This window comes from Pteropus alecto, unplaced genomic scaffold, assembly GCF_000325575.1.
Source record: "Pteropus alecto unplaced genomic scaffold, ASM32557v1 scaffold3, whole genome shotgun sequence".
Classification (NCBI taxonomy): domain Eukaryota; kingdom Metazoa; phylum Chordata; class Mammalia; order Chiroptera; family Pteropodidae; genus Pteropus; species Pteropus alecto.
The window spans coordinates 1,019,773-1,040,240 of record NW_006442484.1 but is presented as its reverse complement, the minus strand read 5'-3'; the positions used below and the strand labels follow the sequence as shown (position 1 = coordinate 1,040,240).

The 20,468-nt window shown below is 37.8% G+C and overlaps 1 protein-coding gene across 4 annotated transcripts in view; it reads right to left on the bottom strand.

Moving 5' to 3' along the window:
• Positions 1-20,468, bottom strand: part of ITSN1 (intersectin 1) — a 178,887-nt gene that overhangs the window by 100,976 nt on the left and 57,443 nt on the right. For all 4 annotated transcript variants that reach the window (XM_025039523.1, XM_015596590.2, XM_025039522.1 and 1 more), the window contains exons 6-12: positions 18,341-18,520; positions 16,683-16,779; positions 13,749-13,849; positions 8,470-8,533; positions 5,577-5,714; positions 3,876-3,991; positions 670-932 (exon numbers count right to left, since the gene is read on the bottom strand). In XM_025039523.1, coding sequence (XP_024895291.1) covers positions 670-932; positions 3,876-3,991; positions 5,577-5,714; positions 8,470-8,533; positions 13,749-13,849; positions 16,683-16,779; positions 18,341-18,520 — 959 coding nt within the window. The remainder of the gene's footprint in view (positions 1-669; positions 933-3,875; positions 3,992-5,576; positions 5,715-8,469; positions 8,534-13,748; positions 13,850-16,682; positions 16,780-18,340; positions 18,521-20,468) is intronic.

The following is a 20,468-nucleotide window of genomic DNA, read 5'->3' as shown; positions in this document are numbered from 1 at the left end:
CATTGAAAGAAAGGAAAGTTATCTATCTTTTGGTTGCCCATTCTGGAAATTAAATTCCTGTATCTGTGCATGTCTGCCTGAATAAAAGGCAACAAGTTTCCTAAAGCAATTAGCAGGAGTTGAAACGAAAGTTTTAATTTAAAAAAAAAAATTCCCTATCTTTGAAATATATTTCATTCACATAAGAGAATCATGGCATTGCTTTGTGCAGCAATATACTAAAATTGTAAAGACAGACAAGAGACTGGCTTGGCCCCTGCCGAGGCATGGTACCAAATCTATGAACCCTTCCACAGGATGTGGTGAAGATTTCCTAAACATATTTTTTAAAGTGAAAGCCAGACACAAAAAGGCCACATATCGTATGATTCCACGTATACGAAATGTCCAGAATAGGCAAACCTATATGTATAGAAAGTTAATCAGTGGTGGTTAAGGGCTGGGGGGAGATGGGAAAGGGGAGTAAGGGCTTAATGGGTAAAGAGTTTCTGCGGTGACAAAAATGTTTTGGAATTACACAGTGGTGGTGATTTCTCAACTTTGTGAATATACTGAAACCACTGAATTGTAAAAAGAAAAAAAAAGACTGTATCAACATAGTACTTGAGTAATTCTACGAGGGGGCGTTCAAGAGCACCTGCTCGTTGCCCGCTGGCCCGTCGTGCTTACCTCCCTCCTCTCGATCTCCTTCCTCCGCTCCTCCTCTCTCTGCCGCTCCAGCTCCCGCTGCTTTTCCAGCTGCTTCTCCAGCTCCAGCTGTCTTCTGCGCTCCTGCTCCTGGCGCTCCCGCTCCTTCCGCTCCTGCTCCGCCCGCTCTAGCTGTGCCAGGCGCTCCTGCTCTTTCCGCTGTTGCTCCAACAGAGCCTGTCTTCGCTTTTCCAGTTCCAGATTGCCGCGTTCGAAATTCTCACGCTTCTTATCTTCAAATGTTACTTGAAAACAAGGAACCAACAATTATGAAAAGTCGTGGCATTCAACACACCATTTTGGAAGGAAAAACTCAATGGCATATTTGCGATTTGTAGTAGAAACACAAACCAGAACTCCCTAAGCTTCCTTTCTGCCTCTGCCCTTGTTAATAAGCGCTATGAAAATACCCTGCGCCTAACCTCTGCTTACGCTCTCCCCTCCATGATGAATGCCTGTCCTAGTGTTCAAAACGCCAAACCCCGTTTCCAGAATAATCTATCTATAGCAATTATGCATCATCACCCAACTCCTTTCTTTCCCTGTTATTCTACCCTTTCCCTTCTCCATGACCTTGATTCAGCAACTGATCCCCGTCTCTTCTGTACCATGAATCTCTCCCTTAGCTTATAACTGCATGGATGTGTTTTCTATTCTAACAAACAGCAATTTCTGAGAGCAAAGGTAGGAAGGTAAGTATCCTGTGTTTTACACTGAAAAACAAGCTGTGCCCTAATCATTATGCAGATCGCATTCAGTACAATATTTTCCTAATTCATTATTCTCAGGTCAATCATTGCTTTCTAATCCTTGCTAACACTTTATATCCATTTTACTTTATTATTTTTTTAAATTCCATCCTCCAGGTCCTTTACTATGTTTTCAGCAGTGTCCATTATTCAGTTTTGTGTTTGCCTCACATGCTTCTCCTTGGAACCAACTCCAGACGAGGGGAGCTCTCACTGCCAGCCCGCGTAGCATGCATCCCTATTGTTCCCAATCTATTTCAAGAACTGTCACTTCACACTGTCTTGAGATCTGCAGCTGTGAGTGCCTTTTCTTGGCTTATTCCCACATTCCTGTTCGGCCTTCACTGCCTTAGACAGACTTTCCTCACACACTGCAGTTAGGGATTCAAGATCAAAGATGGCAAATGTGTTTCAGTTTTTTCTTCTTGCTCCTTTAGTAATTTCAGAGCAGGCAGCAGCCCGTTCACTAGGCCACCTTAAAACTGAAAGTCCCCTCAGCCTCAGAAAGGAATGAGGTACACATGCTACAATGTGGATGACTCTCAAAAATATTATGCCCAGTGAAAGAAGCCATGCATGAAAGGCCATCCATTGTGTAATATCATTTATATGAAAAATCTAGAATAGGTAAATTCGAAGGGACAGAAAGCAGACGGGTCGTTACCAGGGACTGAGGAGAAGGGGGACTGGGGAGTGACTGGGTACAGAGTTTTCTTTTGCGGTGATAAAAGTGTTTTAAAACTAGATAGAGGTGGTGGTCGCACAGTACTGTGAATGCACTGAATGCCACTGTTATGGACTAAATGTGGCCCCCCAAATTCATATGTTAAAGCTCTCACCCCCAATGTGATGATATTTGGAGATGGAGCTTTAGCAATCAGGTTTAAAATAAGGTCATCAGGGTGGGGCCCTCATGATGAGATTAGTGGCCTTATAAGAAGAGGAAGAGAAGGCTTTCTCTGTCCCCAAGTGAGGATGTAGCAAGAAGGCAGCCAACAGCAAGCCAAGAGCAGAGCCCCCACCAGGAACTGAACTGGATGACGCCCTGCTCTTAGACTTCCTGCCTCCAGAACTGTGAGAAATTTCTGCTGTGTAAGCCACCCAGACTATGGTATTTTATTATGACAGTCCAAGCTGACTAAGACAGCCACTGAACTGCACACTTTAAAATGATCGACTATATGTTATGTGAATTTTACCTTGATTAAAAAGAAAATGAAAGTCCCTATGCATGCTTTAAATTCCAATATCTGACCTTATTTCTGATACATAGGAGGCACATAATAAATGGCTGCTAAAAGAATAAACGCATGAACAAAAAGCTCTAATGTCACCGCCTGTTCAAAACTTTAAATGAATGTCTACCACCAAAAGAAAAAGAAAATTCCAAATTCTAAGGAGTCCTGTCTTTATTTGCCTCTGAGTCTTTATTCTCATTATTATCAACATGAACAATTCCTCCATCCCACTGGTTATGACCCTATTCATCTTCAAGTCTCAACTCAACTGTGACCTCTTCCGCAGAGAAATAATTTCTTGTCTCTCCCAGTCTCTGCCAACCAGCCATAAGTAAGCTCTGCTGTGCATCTGTAATATTATTTTCAGAAATTTATCACATTTATTATGCACTGCTCTGATGACTGGTTATATGGACATCTTAAATCCTCAATTGTATTATGACCTTCTAGAGGGTATGGCCATGTATTATTAATATTTAGATTCTTCATTGTACTCAACATACTTGCACAAAGAGCATTTTCGATAAGTAGTTTGTCAGTGAATTAAAAAAAGTAATTTAGTTTAAAGAGGAAACTGGGAGAACTAATGTTCTGAGCAGGTCAATTAACCACCAAGCATTTTAATGCAACAAAATGACACTGACAAAGTATTTAACATAAAGAGACTCCATAATAAATTTCACTTGCTTCTTAGTATCACCTATCATCTCATCATTAATAATTCATAGTCTCCTTAGAATATTTTAATAGTATCATAGATTTATCATTGTAAAGGATGATTATTTACAATAGGTTCATATTAAATTTAAAATCACTTCCTGTAATTGTTTCCAATTCTCCTGTAACATAAGAAAATAATAGTAGCAATTTGACGTTCTATTTCTGCACTGGTGGTATTCACCAACCACCTTAAAGGGTTGAGTGCTTTATAGATAACATTTATAAGATTTTTGTTTAGTAGTAAATAATCAGATATCAATTTAAAAGCTAAAACAAAGGTGCATTAGCAGAGTATATAATGTCCTTATTTCTATGCATATATGCAAATCCAAAAGCATATTAAAAGTGTCTCCTTTCTGACTAAGGCCAGTTAGAGGAACATAGTAAGAATGTCAAAAGCTAAATTTATTTTTCCTCCATCTCTGTCTCAGAAATAGAAAATCTCTACTATGATATAACACAAATATAAAGACTGCTTTACCAGGCAATTTCTTTTCTAGTTGTTGTTGTTCATCTTCTAAAGCTGGTTCCTCTGGTAACCTCTGATCTACCGAGGTTGAGCTTATGACAGATACGCCACTGCCAGATCGAACTCTTCTGCAATTGTGGAAAAGAAGAAAAAAGAAACAAAGTCACGTAAAGCTTTCCAGGTAACTGAGCAAACAATTTTACGAAAAAGAATTTCTAAAGATTATGCCATATATCATGGTACAGCGAGAAAAAAAAAAGATAAAGATTTGATCCTCACTATTTACAAAGAGTTTTTAAAAAATGCATAGTTGAACGTCATCAGATCCTGATTGCTAATTAAGCATGCTCCAACATTTAGAACCACCACCAAAATTACGGTAATTCACATAAAATTTCTTGTACGAGCCAAATGTCCCTTACCTAAAGGAAGGTGGCATGTATTAGGGAGTAATCATAAAGTGGCTAGTCAAGTATTTTCTGCTGTTCCCATTATCCTTTCATGAAACGTTAAATTCCTCCAAGGGAGGATGAGCAGCTCAGCTAAGTGGGAGTAGCTCTCTTCCCTTTACAAAGTCTCTCCATTTTCTCTCTTAATAAATGCATGAAATGACTACACTTAATAGCCCTTAGGGCAAATCACTTAGTTTACTGATTAGTTTTGCTTTAAACTATTACCCAGCTCTTTTAAACTGATCTACCTATCTTTTTTAAATTGATTTTTTTTTATCAGCTTCCGGTGTTGAGTCTCTCATCCTGATTCTTACAGCTGTGGGACTTTACAAACTGCCCAGCTTCTGGCTTCTTCCTCAGTCAGTTTCTTCCACCTGCTTCTGTTCCACGTATGTGCTGATATAATGGCTCCAATTCTTACTTTTATGGAGATTTTTTTTTCTACAGTCTTCCCTGACATTTGAGGAATTAGAACAGTAATTCTTATTTTTGTTTCTTCCGCTCTTCTTAGTGCTGGTAAGATCTCATAGTTGTCTTTTAAGTTGAAGCCTTAAGACGTAGTTGTCTGGGAGGGGTGTGTGCGTGGGTGTGCAGGTGCGGGGTACCAGGCACTCCTGAGTCCTTCCAGTGGGACCTTGGTCTACGCTCTCGACACCTCCACTGAGACCGTGCCTCGGACCAGGATAATTTTCTTTAATTACCTTCCTGACTATAATTTCTGCATTACCAACATTTTGTTATCTCTCGAACATGTAGAATTCACAGACAGAATCTCCTTCTTTTATTTTCTTCGTATAGGTTGATACAGTTTCACTTTGCTAAAACTTCTGGTGAGCTTCAATTATGCAGATTGGTATAAAAATCACTAACCTTTCGATGTTTCACTTAACTGTTTTACCATCACGGGCATAACTTGTTTTATTGCGCTTTGCTTTATTGAGCTTCACAGATGTTGCATCGTTACAAATGGGAAGCAAGACCCTCCCCCAGCAAAAGATGGCAACTCACTTTATCGCGACACCCGCTTTATTGTGATGGTCTGGAACCGAATCCACAACATCTCTGAGATCTGCCTGTATACTCTAAGTACTTTAAAGAACAGAACAGACCCAAAATTAACACAGAACCTAGATAAGATTTTCTTGAATTCTGGATTATTTCATTTACTTGCCAGGAATAAAAACGACTATGAGATACATAGCCAACAAAGCCAAGTTTGAAATTCACTTACAATTTCTTGTACAAGCTGAATGTTCCTTACCTAAAGGAAGGTGGAATGTATTCTGGAGGCAGGACAGGAGGCAGTGGCTGGCCAGACATAGCTACATCAATTAGGTGCATAGCCAGGATAAATTCTTCTGCTGTGAGTTTTCCATCTTGATCAATGTCAGAAAGATTCCTATTCAACAAAAAGTTCATTGTCATCTAATTTCGTGAAAATGAATGCTTGCTACCATTTATGCATCAGTAATTTAAATGTTCTCTTTTCTTAATCTGACTCTAGGCCCACTGAGTCTATGCTTCAGTTTATAAAAACAGTACCTATTTCATACTACTGTTGCAAAGATAAAATGAGACAATCCACATAGTTAGGATGGTGGTCAGCATTCAACAAATGTTGACGATCACTATAACTATACTCTTCTCAATCTTTGCAAGCCCATTTAAAATGGATCATATTCTATGCTCAGCAAACTATCGGGTCAGATAGTAAACATTTGAGCTTTGCAGGACCTACAAAATCTATCACACTGAATTCTGCCGCTGCAGCTAGAAAGCAGCCATAGACCATATAGAAATGAATGGGTGTGGTTGTTTTTACAATAACAGTTCAGTAACAGTAGCAAGCCAGCTTTGGCTCCGTTGGCCAACCCTTGATCTAGGCCCATGCGGGTGGATCTTTATGGCCTTCAGCCACAGAGCCAAGGAGTTCTCTGCTCCTTCATCTCAGGATTAAATTGCCACCATTCTTCTTAATCAACTTGCCCTTGTAGCTAATTAAACAGATTTTTCCATCACATCCAAGAATGTGATTTTACTTAACTTCTGGATACCAAGAGCGGATGCAGGACAACAAAGCTATTTACTAGAATGCTAACAAGACAGATGCTACATGGAAAACTGGCTTTGCTGATGCCATAAATCAAGAAACTCCTCTTCAATCTGAAATTTCCTCAAGTGGCATAAACGTTTTTTGGTTTGTCTGTGTAAGTATAATTTCCACATAGTAACAGTCACCCTTTTGTAAGCACATGTCTGTGAGTTTTGACAAACACATTCAGTTGTGTAACTGCCACAATATCTAAGGCAGTTTCATCACCACCTCAAAGTCCCCTGTGTCTCTGGATAGTCGACCCTTTCTTTGCCCCCAGCCCCTGGTTAGCGCTGATCTCCTTTGTGTCCCTCCAGCTTTGCCTTTACCAGATGCCAGGTTCCCATTTTTAAACAAAACAGAGGCACAAACGAAAACCCTCCCTGCCTTACTTGTCCTTTCCTCCTTCCCATGTCCCACCACTAGCCACTCCCAGGTAAATCCAATTAGAAGGCAGTAGAATTCTCGCTTTTTCTCCCATACTTGGCTAAATAATCGCTGTAAACATTTAATTAAAATATCTTTTAACTGTGCAGAAGGAGAATATTATAACATTCTAGTAGGAGAAGTCTCAAGTATTTTTTTTTTTCAAAGAAGGCAGGTTATAAATGAGATATTTAAACATTCCAATATATTCCAGTGTCAGGAGATCAACATAATAAACTGCCAATCAACCTCCATAAATGTTAGATCTTAAGTTTATATTTCAGAGGGCCCTAAGATACTGGTACATACCCGGACCAGAATAGGTCTGCATATGCCGTAGACCTAAGATGTTTATTAACTGGTCTATTATTACACTACTGCAAAAGGCAGACCCTTGAATCTAAAGCAGACGGAACCAGATGGGCAAAGGTAGCAGCACTAGAGACTGACCACTTATGAAGGAACTGTATCAATGTGCCCTGCGGCAAAATCATGAACTTAGATCGTAAGCAATAGAGACCAGGTTTAGTTCCCAGACAGAATCAATGGATAATGCATAACTGAGAGATAAACACTTCTGAAGAAGCCATTCTGGTTAACATTTAAATGTAAGGGATCTTGTATGATCTAGACGATGCTCACCAACAGCTATTAAAAATCATTACAAATCAGACAAAGAGACAATGTGCCTCCTGATGGAAGTACACAGTATAATCTCTGATTATCTTGCGAAAAAAGGCAGGAGGGGACATTTGTCAATTTCTGGAGTCATTTTTAATTGTCATAACTGGGGATGGGGGTCACGCTACGGCATCTAGTAGGTAGAGGCCAGAGATGCTACTAAACGACCTTCGATGCGCTGGACGGCTCTCCACAATGAAGAATCATCGAGCCCAAAATGTCAATTGTGCTGAGGTACAGAAATCTTACTCTATATCTAATTAGTGATCGAAAGGAAATATGGGAATAAATTAACACCACAAGAATGCAATCATCAAAAGCTTGACTATAAGAAACTATAAAACAGTCTCAGGTTTTTTGGAGGGCTGGGGTGGAGGAGAGGAGTTGAGAACAGACAAGGGGGAGTTAATAGGTTAAAGGAAACTTAAAAGATGTATCAACAAATTTATTGCAAAATACAGATTTATTTCAGTCCTGATTTGGAGAAATCAACCACAAAAACATTACGAGGCAATCTAAGGAATTTGAACACTGATTAACTTAATAAGAATTCTTATTAGAAATTTTAGGTGAACTACTAGCATTATAATCATGTTGGGAAAAAATCCCTACCCTTTTTGGAGATACGAGCTGAAATAATAGCAGATGAAAATATATACCGACTGAGATTTGGCTTAAAACAATCGGGAAGAAAGGGGAGAACCACGACTCGCCATGAGTTGAGACTTATTTGAGCTGTGTTATAAGTTCTTGAGAATTCATTACACTAATCTCTCTGCTTTTGCATTTTTCAAAATCAAAAAGGGAAAAAGTAAAACAGATAATCATTACAAGTCTTGAAATATTAAGGATACCCATATATCCTCCCTATAAATAATGGTATTAAAGACTGATGAGGCCCTACCAATTTAAAAAAGAATTTACATTTTATACAAACCAAGGAATTTTTCCGTACCATATTGAAGCCAGCTGAGCCTGTGGTAAACTGGATTGCATAAGAATAGTTCTTGCTTGAGGACCTAAACAGAAACCAGGAAAAAAAGTAAAAAGATGAATCAGCAAATTGTCACTATCCGGGAATCAGTGTTCTGCACATATGTACTATGCAATCTCATGCAATCACAGTGCTTTAAACAATATTTGCTATTACCCAAGAGGCTTTCTAAAAAGGAAATTAAGCCCCAATGAAGAAACACAAAGCACAGCATGGCACTTGGCATATACTCAATAAATGTTTGTTACATGGATGATTAGCAAAGTATGCGTATGTACAAGATTAGAGTTTCAAAATATAACCTTCCCTTTTGGCCACATAACCATCTCTATTAGTATTAGGCTTTTATTTACAAAGATGGAACTTAGTGTCTCTAAATTCAACATCTTCTGTCTCCACCATGACTGATATCAGACAAATTCAGGGAGAACTCGGAAGAATTTAGCAGGAGGAAGGGGCCTTAGAGAGAATTCTAACTACTTCATTAATGACTTGCTCAAGGCTGCACAAATGGCTAATATCGTGGCTAGGATTAGAATTTCCTAGGTTAGTGATTAAAAAGAATTCTTGGAATTTCAACTCTTTCAAAATCGGCTCTCATTTCTTAAAATACTTATAAATATCTTCATTTCTGGAATGAACTTAGCCTTAGATATCAGACAAAGGCTACAATGGGAGGTTTTGAGTTTTAAACGAGCCGGTACCAGGGAGACAGAGACAAATATGTCCTATTTCAAGCGCTGCTTCTTGAAGTGTAGGGTCGTAGGATGACTGATGGACCAAGGAGTGGAAAGCTGTAGCAATTATATTGGGAAGATGCCCGTGTACAAACTTTTGTCTTTAGCTATTTCATTTTTCAAATGGCACCCTCATCAAAAAATGCAAACGTAGATGTGTTTTTACACAGCAAGCAGCAGTGGTTAGGGATCTCCGAGCATCACCGTAAGGTTCCAGCACAAGAAACTCCAGAGAACAGCAGAAAAAGCACTGATGAACCAGGAGCCTGTGGACTCTGGTCCTGGTTCATTCTAGAACATGCTGAGTGTGGGGCAGGCAGTTTCTTCACTTGCTGGACCCTAGTTTTCTGCACAGTGTTAGCACAGATAAAGTGCTCAATAAATGATAGTCAATATTACTGGCAATATTTTAACTTTTATTTATATATAAAATACAGGCAGAAAGCACACATGAATATATACCTGTGTATTTTTAAAGGTGTACATGTATGTAATTTCCAAACTGGAAGTGGTCAGTAGTACCCGGATCACAAAACGGCACCTCCAAAGGCCCTCTTGAACTCCCTTCCATGATGCTCTCCCACTAAGTGCAGCCTAACTTCTAATGGCATAGTGTATCAGTGCTGAGTCTGGCTTATTTTGCTCGACATTTAATTGCATGTGATTGTAGAACATAATCCTAGAGACTAACTGCTGTGTATACCACAGTTTGGGGCTATTATAAATCATGCACATTCTCAGTTTTAGTGAACATATGCATATTCCTGTTGCGTGTGTGTGCGTGCGTGCATGTGCGCGCAGGGAGCATCTGAGAATAATCATCTTTACAGAATTAATGTGCAAGTCCTAAAGGTTCTATGATATAGTGGAATGAGAAAAGTTCACTGATCATCTTTAGTCTCTAACATTGTATTTAGAATTGGCAACATTAAAGTTGAATCAGCTTTAATTTATACTTGCAATAATTCTCCCCACTTCAGAACTATATTTCATCTACTCCCAATAAAAAATATAACAAATGAAAAGAACTAGCCCTGGACCTGGATATCACAAGATATGGATTCCAGTCTTGACTCATCCCATTCTCTAATGAGACATTAACAAAACCACTTTCAGTAAGAGGAAAGTGTCTTCATCTCTGAAATGAAGGAAATGATCTAGGACAGGGATTGGCAAACCACAGCCCGCAGGCCATATCCAGGCCACCACCTGTTTTTGTACCTAAAGTTTTATTGAAATATACCTATGTCCATTCATTTAAGCTCGATATATGGCAGCTTTTGTACTATGCTGGCAAAGTTGAGTTGTGACAGTGGACGGCTGCAAGCCTAAAATATTTACTGTTTTGCTCTTTACAGAAAAAGTTTCTTGACCCCTGCACTAGAAGATCATAATTATCTTTTGCAATTCTAATACTTTGTATGTCCCAAGACAAGGTTGTGAAACATTAAAATAGATCAGCAACAACTAAAGTAGCCTCTTAGCATAGCAAGACAACAAAATCTCAGCTCTGAGTGCACGGAATTATCCTGTGGAAGCCTACATTCACAAAAAGATACCAGTTTTGGAGTACTGGTTTATAAGGAAACATTAGGGGATAAATAGAAATCTCAAATTCATAAACCCTATTCTTGGCATTCATGTTTGGATAAGGAAGCATGAATGGAAAGGACAAAGAGAATTAAATAGTTAATGCTTTATTTCAAACAATGACTAAGACTTTAACTTGTGTGATTAATAAATGAATAATCAAATAGCATATTCATTGGTTCAGAATGCAAGAAGATAATGAAAGACCTCTTTGAGAAGAGGACTAGCATTAAAAGAATTGCCAGAATTTTATTGGTACTTATATAACCTTGATTAAAGAATGGGCTTACTGTTTTATAAGACTGTCTCTTTTAAGAGTGTGCAATAGCATATACATCAAGTCGTGAAGGAACAAGGGGTGCCTAACCAGGTGTATCAGCTAAATCAACCCAGGTAGGTAATCAATCAGTTAAACTGTGCCACTGCTAGATCAGCGTCACGTTCTACAGTGAATAAGCTCATTCCACAAGCTCAAAGGTTCTCACTTTCTTCACTTGGGACCAATCAATAGCGTTCTTATGCCCACAACATACTCTTACAGATATAACCATGATTTGATGGCATCCAAAGGAAGGATGTGGAGTAAAACACAAGGGTGATCAGAAATTCCTCTGACCACCAACAGACAGTGGTCATTTGCCATGGGCTATAGCACGGATCAGCTAGGTTGCAGGTTAGATGCAATTCTTGGAGTGTTACTAATTCCACTCCACTCCAAAACACACGTGAATGCAAGTGAGTGCAAGTGACAAGTATAAGATGACCAAGATTCTCCTCTAAATGATATTAAAGCATTAGTACTCCTACACTAAACTGGTATTTATAAGACTAGGATGTTACAAGACCAAGGTTGAAAACTATTGCATCGGATTAAGATATTACAATTGTGTGCAAGTTGTAAAAATGCTTTTTAGTTAGTTCCTTTAAAACAAGAACCCACAAAAAACAGTATCATGAAGGATGAAAAACAAGAGATTAAGAATGTTAAATTATATATTTCACTTGGGCCTCTTTACATTCTAAGACCTTTTCTCAACTATTCCTCTTATCCTCAAGCTGAACTAAGTGCTTTGGGGGTTTAGGATTCATATAATTACTTTCAGAGTTGTGATCATGACAATGGTCTCTGTATTTCATCCATCTCAATAAACCAGCTCTGCTGCCACCTTCTTATTTAGGCTAATACATATCCTTATAATGAGTCCTCACAAAGGGAAAACAAACTGAATTTCTTAAATTTATTCCTATTTTTAAAGTTACTGTAATAAACTATTCTATTTGTCATGACCATATAAAAATCTGGTTTGAAAATAAAATGCCCACCTTAAATTCTTGCCAGGACAAAACAGTAATAAGCACACAGATAAACATTAACAAAATCTGCTCTTTCCTGTATATTACAAATTTTACTTTCTGCCTCAGATATTACATGTTTTAAATAGTCAAGTGCCTGGGTCATTATCTTTGGGTTGAAGATGCTGCACTTCAGTCATAAAATACACATCCTACCAAGACAGAATTTCCACATCAGTGTTGCGATCTGAATACTATTTTAATTAACGCACAGCAAACACCAACAACGCTCTGAAGAAATGTTTTCAGACTCACCGGCAATGCAGTTCTAGGTCTGTATGGAGCACTGGTGTCAAACAAACCACGTTAAACAGCACTTAAAACTATATTATTGAATATTCCTTCGGTGTCTATATAAGCTGGACTGGTTTTTCATACTATGTATAAATACGACAGCTACCACTATAGCAGAGAGTAAGAGTGTCACACAGAAAATTTGTTTTTACTTAAAATTCACCCCTGAAGACAGAAAGAAACCTAACTATGGGCAGTGAACACACAATGCAATATGTGTGTGACTTACTGTTGAATTGTACACTTGAAACTTATTGGATTTTGTTAACTAATGTCACCATAAAAAAAGAAACTCACCACTTGAGTTAACAACCATATGCTTATAACTGCTGAGAGCTTTTATGGGGATAGGGTTCAAAATTGGATGAGAACCCTTTAAAGTCTCACCTAATCCTGACATTTTTAAAAAATAAATTTTTCTTTTGGAAGTAAAAATTATAACTCCAAGTGAAAAAAAAAAGATAGTAAGAATCAGAAAGTGTTTTGTGTTATAAACCAGCGCTTCCTTACCCCAAATCAATTAACTCTTTCTCTCTTCACGACATACTTGTTAAAAGGCAGTTACATTTTTCCCTTTTACACTTAATGTTCATAACAGAGGTCTCTATTTTTTTATTAAAATTTTCTTTATTACTCTTTAGTCAATTTTAAGTCTTCAATCCCTTATTTGAAAAATTTCTAGATAGTATCCTAAAATCTTTTTTTAGCCTTCTGATGTAGATGACAGAATGTTTTTTTTAATCCACTGAGATCATATAACTTAACTCTGGCCTCTTAATGAATAAGATCCAAATAGGCAAAGTAAGTGACCTCATCCCATGTTCATGGCACAGCCAGGTTTCCAAAGTCCCCAGCCAGTCACCTTTCACCCTACATCCTGCCTTAAACACTGACTCTGCGTAGGCGGTTTCAAGTTCATCTACAAAGTTGGACTTTAGAACTTGAACCACTTTTTGTTCACGGCAGCATTTCTTTGCTAGTGCTTTGCTTTGCATACGACTGGCATTCAGTGTGCAGGAGGCTACTTGGTCTCTGTTCCATTTACCAAGGAGCAATGGGGCAAAAGCCTGAGGCACTAAAGAATAAAGTAACTATGGCTTTATCAGTAGATGAGAATCCACGATAAGAACCACAATGAAAGCCCTGTTCAGAAAAAGCAGAGAGAGAGAGAGACGTTTGGAAAATATCTCTGGCCCGACATCTAGAAACAATTGGCATTTAGAACAAAGATCATACCTCACTAAACTAATTTTTATTTGCAAATACCTGTTAAGTGTCCACTCATAGTTTTGTCATGACTGTTGAATAACTGTCGGTATTTCAGTCTGGACGACTGAGGAACAGCCCATTCTGCTGCTGGAGGGACACTGGAGAAAAGGAGGAAGGAGAGGAAAAAAGGTTAACAGTAATGAACAGCCGACTTAAGTTCTTCAAAAACAATAAACTGAGAACTTCTCTAGAAAACTAGCTTCAACCTTTTATTCACTTTCGAATCACAATTTCTGAGTTTTCTATAGTAAATATGTCGGTTTTTTAAAGTTATCAACACTTCTTTCAAAACAGACACAAGAAAGTTCATTATCTTTCCAGAACCCAGGGTGAACACAACAGATCAAGTGGCCACTTCAAGTTATATAAACGACTTAATAATTTAAAAGTTCTATAAAAGTACAGAACATTTGGTTGGAACTGAGATGATACAATAATGTCTAGAAGCTTTTCTAGACCGTTGGAACAGTTCTCTTTGGGTTTAAAAAACAATGCTTACAGCAGACAAATATTAACTGCTTTTAAAAATATTAATTCTTTAAAATGTTTAGCTCTCTATACACCAAAATACAGGATGTATTTCTTAAAGAAAGGAAATTAAGTCATTCTGGGAAGCGCAAATTCCCACAAATGGTGAGCTTCCCAGAAAGAAGAGAACATTCCCAGGGTCAGGGCGAGTTGGCGAGCGGCGATGGAGGGAGCTCTGCTTTTTAACTCACACCCAGCGCCGACCTTTCCTTGCCCACATGCAGCAACCCCGGCCTGAGGAAGCGTCTGCCAGAAGGCAGCTTGGGTCTAGACCCTCTCGTGATTAGTTCCTCAGAGCAGCTCCCACACAAGCATCACACTGGTACCCATGGCTGTTAAGGCAACTGTCTTAATAGGACAATTAAACGCAATGGCTAAACTGACAGCAGAAATGGCTTTCCACGTCTAGGACAGATTATAACTAATGCCCCACGTGCCATTCACTTCATTTCAACCGAAATATCTATTAATTACATGTAAAAGCAAAATTTTAACCATAAATTAAACCTCTTAGTCATTGTTTTTATAATGTTATCTATGTATTTATACTTACATGTACTTTGTAAACATAAGAAATGGCTCCCAATCAATTGAAAAATATTTAAATATCTTTTCAATATTGATAAATTTCTTAATTAAAAACACTTACCAAGATCTATTCTGCTGTGCATACTTCTGCAACAACTCTCTCATTTTAAACTATCAAATATTTTGCTGATTCCAACTCTTGCTTATTTGTCAAGAAGCTAACTATCTTTCTCCCACACCCCAGGAATGTAGGGTGTTACACACAGAAGTTGTCCCAGATTAGGCTTATCAAGTCATAGTTTTCTGCCAAGTTCCTGAGAATTTAAATGGACTGAAAATTCATTAATAGGTAACCAAAAACTTAGATGCCACATGACAAAAATTTGCTAGAAATTTAAATTATTGAAAAGATGACTACCTAAAAAATCAGTTGTCTTAACAGCATTAATGTTTGCCGATATTGATTATTTATTCATTCTAATGTCACAAATCAATTGTAAGACAGATTGCAAAATCTCTTATGGAGAGTCAGAGAAAATTCAGAACTCCAGCATGGTATTGGAGAAAAAATAAGAAATTTGGAATTTAGTGTTAGATGATCTGAGTTTAAATCTCTGCTCTGCCGTTTAGTAAGCTGTAAACCATGGAGGAGGAATGGACCTCTCTGGGCTTCTTTCCTCACGCATGATTCTGAGACAGTATTTACTGCACAGGAGGATATGGGGGTTGAACGAGATTGATAAGGTGTCTGGCAACTAGATGCTCAATAAATGTTCCTGAATCTTAAAAGTAAAATCTTAATTAAGTGCAACACAAATCTGTATACCACAATTAACTGAAGTTTTTGGCACAAACTTCCATGGTTCAGAACACTTGCCTTAAAATCAGAAAGAACTCATTTCAACTCTTAGCCCTATCACTTTAACAGTTAAAGTTATCTTGAAGTCATTTAATGTCTCTGAGCTTCTTCCTCATCTATAACTTGGAGATAATAAGAATCATTTCATGGGGAAGAAGTGAGAATTAAGTGAGCTAATATACATAAAGCATCTGGCACAGTGCTTTTCAATTTATTAATTTTTTAAATCATTTTTTTTAAATTAATGAACTATTAAATTATATCCAACACGCTTTTCTCTTTAAAGTGGAAAAATTACTTGATTCACTTAAGAAAGATTTCCACTGAAGAGTGAAACAAGAAAAGGTAGAATTGCCTTCATTTACATTCCCTTTTCTTTCCAAAAGTTTTGAGACGGCTTACAAAAAGACTTAATTTTTCATCTTTGTGCAACAGTATGCAAGGGAAAAAATAAGGATAAAAAAAAAATATGAAAGCTAATATGAAACCAAGATTGGCCAAAATTTAAGCAATAAGGTCATGTAAGCTTTGCCAAAATTGAGCCACATATTTGGTTAATAACAGCTGTCCACTAATATGAATGACTTATTTCAAAACAATTGATCTTAAAAAAAGTTTTACTAATAATCCACGCAGACTCCATAAGATTATCTGAGATAGAATTTAAAATAAGGCCAACTGTGGCTCTAATCTTCATATACATAAACTTTTAATGATTAACACCAAAATAGTTTTTCTCCTCATAGCTAGAGTTCTATTTCATTAGCTTTAAACATTTACTACCTATTTATTATCCTCTTAAAAAAACAAAGCCTTTAGAGGAAATGTCATGTCCTTGATTCTGTCATCTCTGCGACAAATGATAAAACCTAGGAACATTATCCAGAATTAAGAAAACTTTTGACATTCTACAAAATAAAAGATAATAAAGAACATCACTAATTCATTTTCACATTTCTGAGTTAATCAGATAATAGCTTTAACCAAACCGCCCATTTAAAAATAAGCAAACTTACCTAGCCACGTCAAATGATTGTGCCTTCTGTAATTTAGTGTTTAATTGTGACCCTGGACCAGACCTACTAAAAGAAGAACTCTTTGGCAAAGTGGCTGCTGTAAAAATAAATAAACGTTGAATAATTTTAATTCTACAAAGGTAAGAAACTCTTCCCTATTTACAAAAATTAAAATGCATAGTCATCAAGTCTAAAGCAGAAATTACTCCTCTTTCCTTACCATCCTAGACTCAAAATATTTTTCCTTCCTTGATTCCTGCCCTCTTGCCAAAAACATTTCTACATTTACTTGTTCCAATTGTGAATCACCTTACTAAGTAGTAATGTTTACATCCATAAAATTTTACTTTTCATTAAACATTTAGTACTATATTTTATAGGATCTGTCAATAGTTAGAGAAGTAACAGCTTAAATATACAGATGGCGTATTAACTGCACTGAAAGAGCTAAGGTATTAGTTCCAGATGTGAGAGCCAAGAAGTCACACACTGGCAGTCTTGGCCAGATAACATATGACGCGCGGGAGGGTCAGCGTTTGTGTCTGATTCTCATTCAGGCTGGTTAAGCTGTGTGTCGCGAAGAAAACTCTGAGCCTTAGCCACATTCCTCTCATTCTTGTCTACTGTCTCGCAACCTTGGCCACAAGAGAAAATAAGAGGCGGTGCGTGGATTCACCAGAATTACTGGAAAAGCAACGGCAAACACGTTCTTGGCTGCCATCACATCTGCAGTCATGGTCACATAGGAAAAGATGAACTACATGTGACAAGGAAATCTTTAAAAAATAAAAGACGTACACTTAGATTCTTTGGCTATAACTTAGAGATATATCCTGACAGACGTAATAAATCCAGGGCACTATGCACAGAAATAATAAATCAAATATAATGCGAAAATCCACACTTATCGTCACCACTGAATTTGTACTCAGATATAGCCAAAAATTTTTAGAAAGATACTTTTTAAAGGAGATACTTCCCATATTGAAATGATTTGTTAGACTACGACTATCTACATCTACAGTTTATGCTTTCTTTTAATTAAAGGGAAAAAACTTTGAATAAAGTCTCAAAATAAAATTAACTAAACCAGGAACTTTTTAATCCTTTTCTTCAATTAAGCAAGCATATAATATTGCAACCTGAATGTATTTAGTCATTTAATAGACTTCCTTCCCCTGTCTGCCTGATTAACTCCACCTCCTCAACAACAGAACAAAACAGAAAAAGCAATGTTCTCCCCGCCCCCTACATCATTCCATTCTGAAGGGACTAGCTTGTTTATTAGCAATTCACAGCAGCTGAAGAAAGATAAACATGGAAATACGAAATGTTCAAATACTATTCAAACTTCAGCTGTTTTTGTCAAGCCCTTGAAAGGAAATTTTGCTCTTGGTTTTAGCTGCTGAGTTCACCTTTGACCAGTGGTACTCAGAGCTCCGTAATTCCATTCTCCTTTCCCTCTCTCTAGTCTACCACATCCCATTTAATGTGTTGGAAAAAAATGAGAAATTAAATGAAAAAATGAAGATATCTTCTTCAGGAATAAAATACCACTTATATATAATCAGAAAGTGAAGACAGGAGATTTAACAAGAATAAAGAGTATAAAACACAAGTTATAAAAATTCAGTCTATGGATTCATCAGGTCACATACCAGGATGAGCAAATGCAGGCAGAGGTTGTATAACAGGGGGAGCCCCGTTAGCCAGGGGAGGCACTGCTGCTGGAGGAACAGAAGATACTAGGGGTGGAGACATTCCAACAACTGGAATGGGTCCCATTGGCACTGGAGCAACCGCTGTAAGTGGTGGCATGCTGGCGATACCTCCCATACCTGCGAAGGAAGAAATCCCAACAAAATTCACATGGAATCACATTTCAACATTCACGATAATTAATGCAAGACTGCTTGAAGAAGACCATCACTTTCCAGTTGTAATATATTCATATTTAAAATATGAATTCGGATTAATCATTTTGAAGAGTATCAAAAATTATGTCAGGGATCCCATCAAAAGGGTTCAAGACTCAACCCAAAGAGGGACCTACTGGCCAGAGTTAAGGATCGATGAGAACAATAACTGCAATGGACTGAAAGCCACCAAAGAGAATTAAATTCACAAATTCATAATGGTACTTAAAAACAATTAAACCCCCAAATCCTAATTGGCCACCATAGGTGATCAATTTATTCTGAAAACCAATTAAAAAAAGGGGAAAATAAATCAAACATTTATCCTGCCTTTCCCTTATATACTGAACCTTAGCGTAACTGAACATTTGACAGAGAAAGTTCTGCTTATAGAAGTATTCCAACCAAAAAATCAAGAAAAGATACTAAAATAAATGTTTCCTCCCTTTTCTCTCTGCCTCAACTCATGATATTGTGATATAATAAGAAATGTTTATCTGGTCTTCGTCCCCAGTTCCTGGTTCTTGGCAGAGATCCTAAAACCCTTGTAATTTCCTGATTGATGGGAACACTTTTTGTTGTAATTTTTGGTCTTGGTCCCTGGTTCCTGACACAGGAGCTTCTGAGACCCTTGGAATATCTAAAGTGATGTCTTTTTGTATTTGAATGAGATGACTGGTGGCTGGGGGTCCCGGAATAGCTGCAGGATGGGAGCTAGTGACAGGAAAGACCAAGGCATGATAAGAGGGTTAGAAAGCGGACAGTCGAAGGCACGATTCCAGGACCGAAAAGTCCCGCCGCGCCCCAGCCTCCGCAGTGACCTCAGGGGAGGCTACCGGGGCTGGACACCGAGATAATCAATAGCCAATGATTTAATCAATCGTGCCTGCATGATGAAACCTCCATTAAAACCTTCTACACACCACAGAGTGTGGAGAGTTCCCCCGCTGGTGAACATAGCCACACGCTGAAAGAGTGGCACCCCAACTCTTTCAGCGTGTGGCTCCCGCACTCATGACCCTTCTGGACGCCACCCTATACGCCACTTCATCGAGCTGCTCACCTGTACCCTTTATAATACCCTTGATAACAAACAGGTAAATGTAAATAAATGTTTCCCCGCCTTTGGTGAGCTGTTCTAGCAAATTACAGAGAGAAGGAGAAGGGTTTGTGGGAACCTCTGACTGTAGGTAAGTTGGACGGAAGGAAGTATGCAGACCTGGGGGACTCATTACTTGTGACCAAGTCTCAAGTGAGGACAGTCTTGTGGGACTGAGCCCTTAAACCAGTGGAATCTGACACTAACTCTGGGTAGTCAGTGTCAGAATTAAAGTTAATCATAAGATACTAAGTGAGAACACTGTGGTTTTTCTGGACACAAAACTCTTGGTACCTTCTTTCCTTGAGAACCCTAAATAGTTACTCCATTTTCTTCTGACATACAAAGCACTGCTTTAAAAAAAAGTCTAAAGACATTCTAATTTTCTCTCCCATGTTTGTTCTTTCTACATGCCCGAATAATTTTTTGTTTTACTAGAATATATCTTAGTGTTAGTCTCTCCGAGTTGGTATTCTCAGGCACTCTTTCAAATATAGTTTCAAATGTTTTATTTCAAGAAAGTTGTCTTGAACTCATTTTTAACACATGCTCTATTCTCTTGCTTTGGTTTTCTTCTTCAGGACTCCAACTAACCATATATTCAATTTTCTTTGCCTTCAATATTTGTCACTTTTTCTCAAATCCCTTTTATCTTTTTTCACTTGATTTTAATTTTTGAAATTTTCCTTTTTTACCTTCTATTTTCTTTCAGACAATATCTCTTATGTTGCTTCTAGTTTGGTCTTCATTTCCGAAACGACTTTTAAAAAA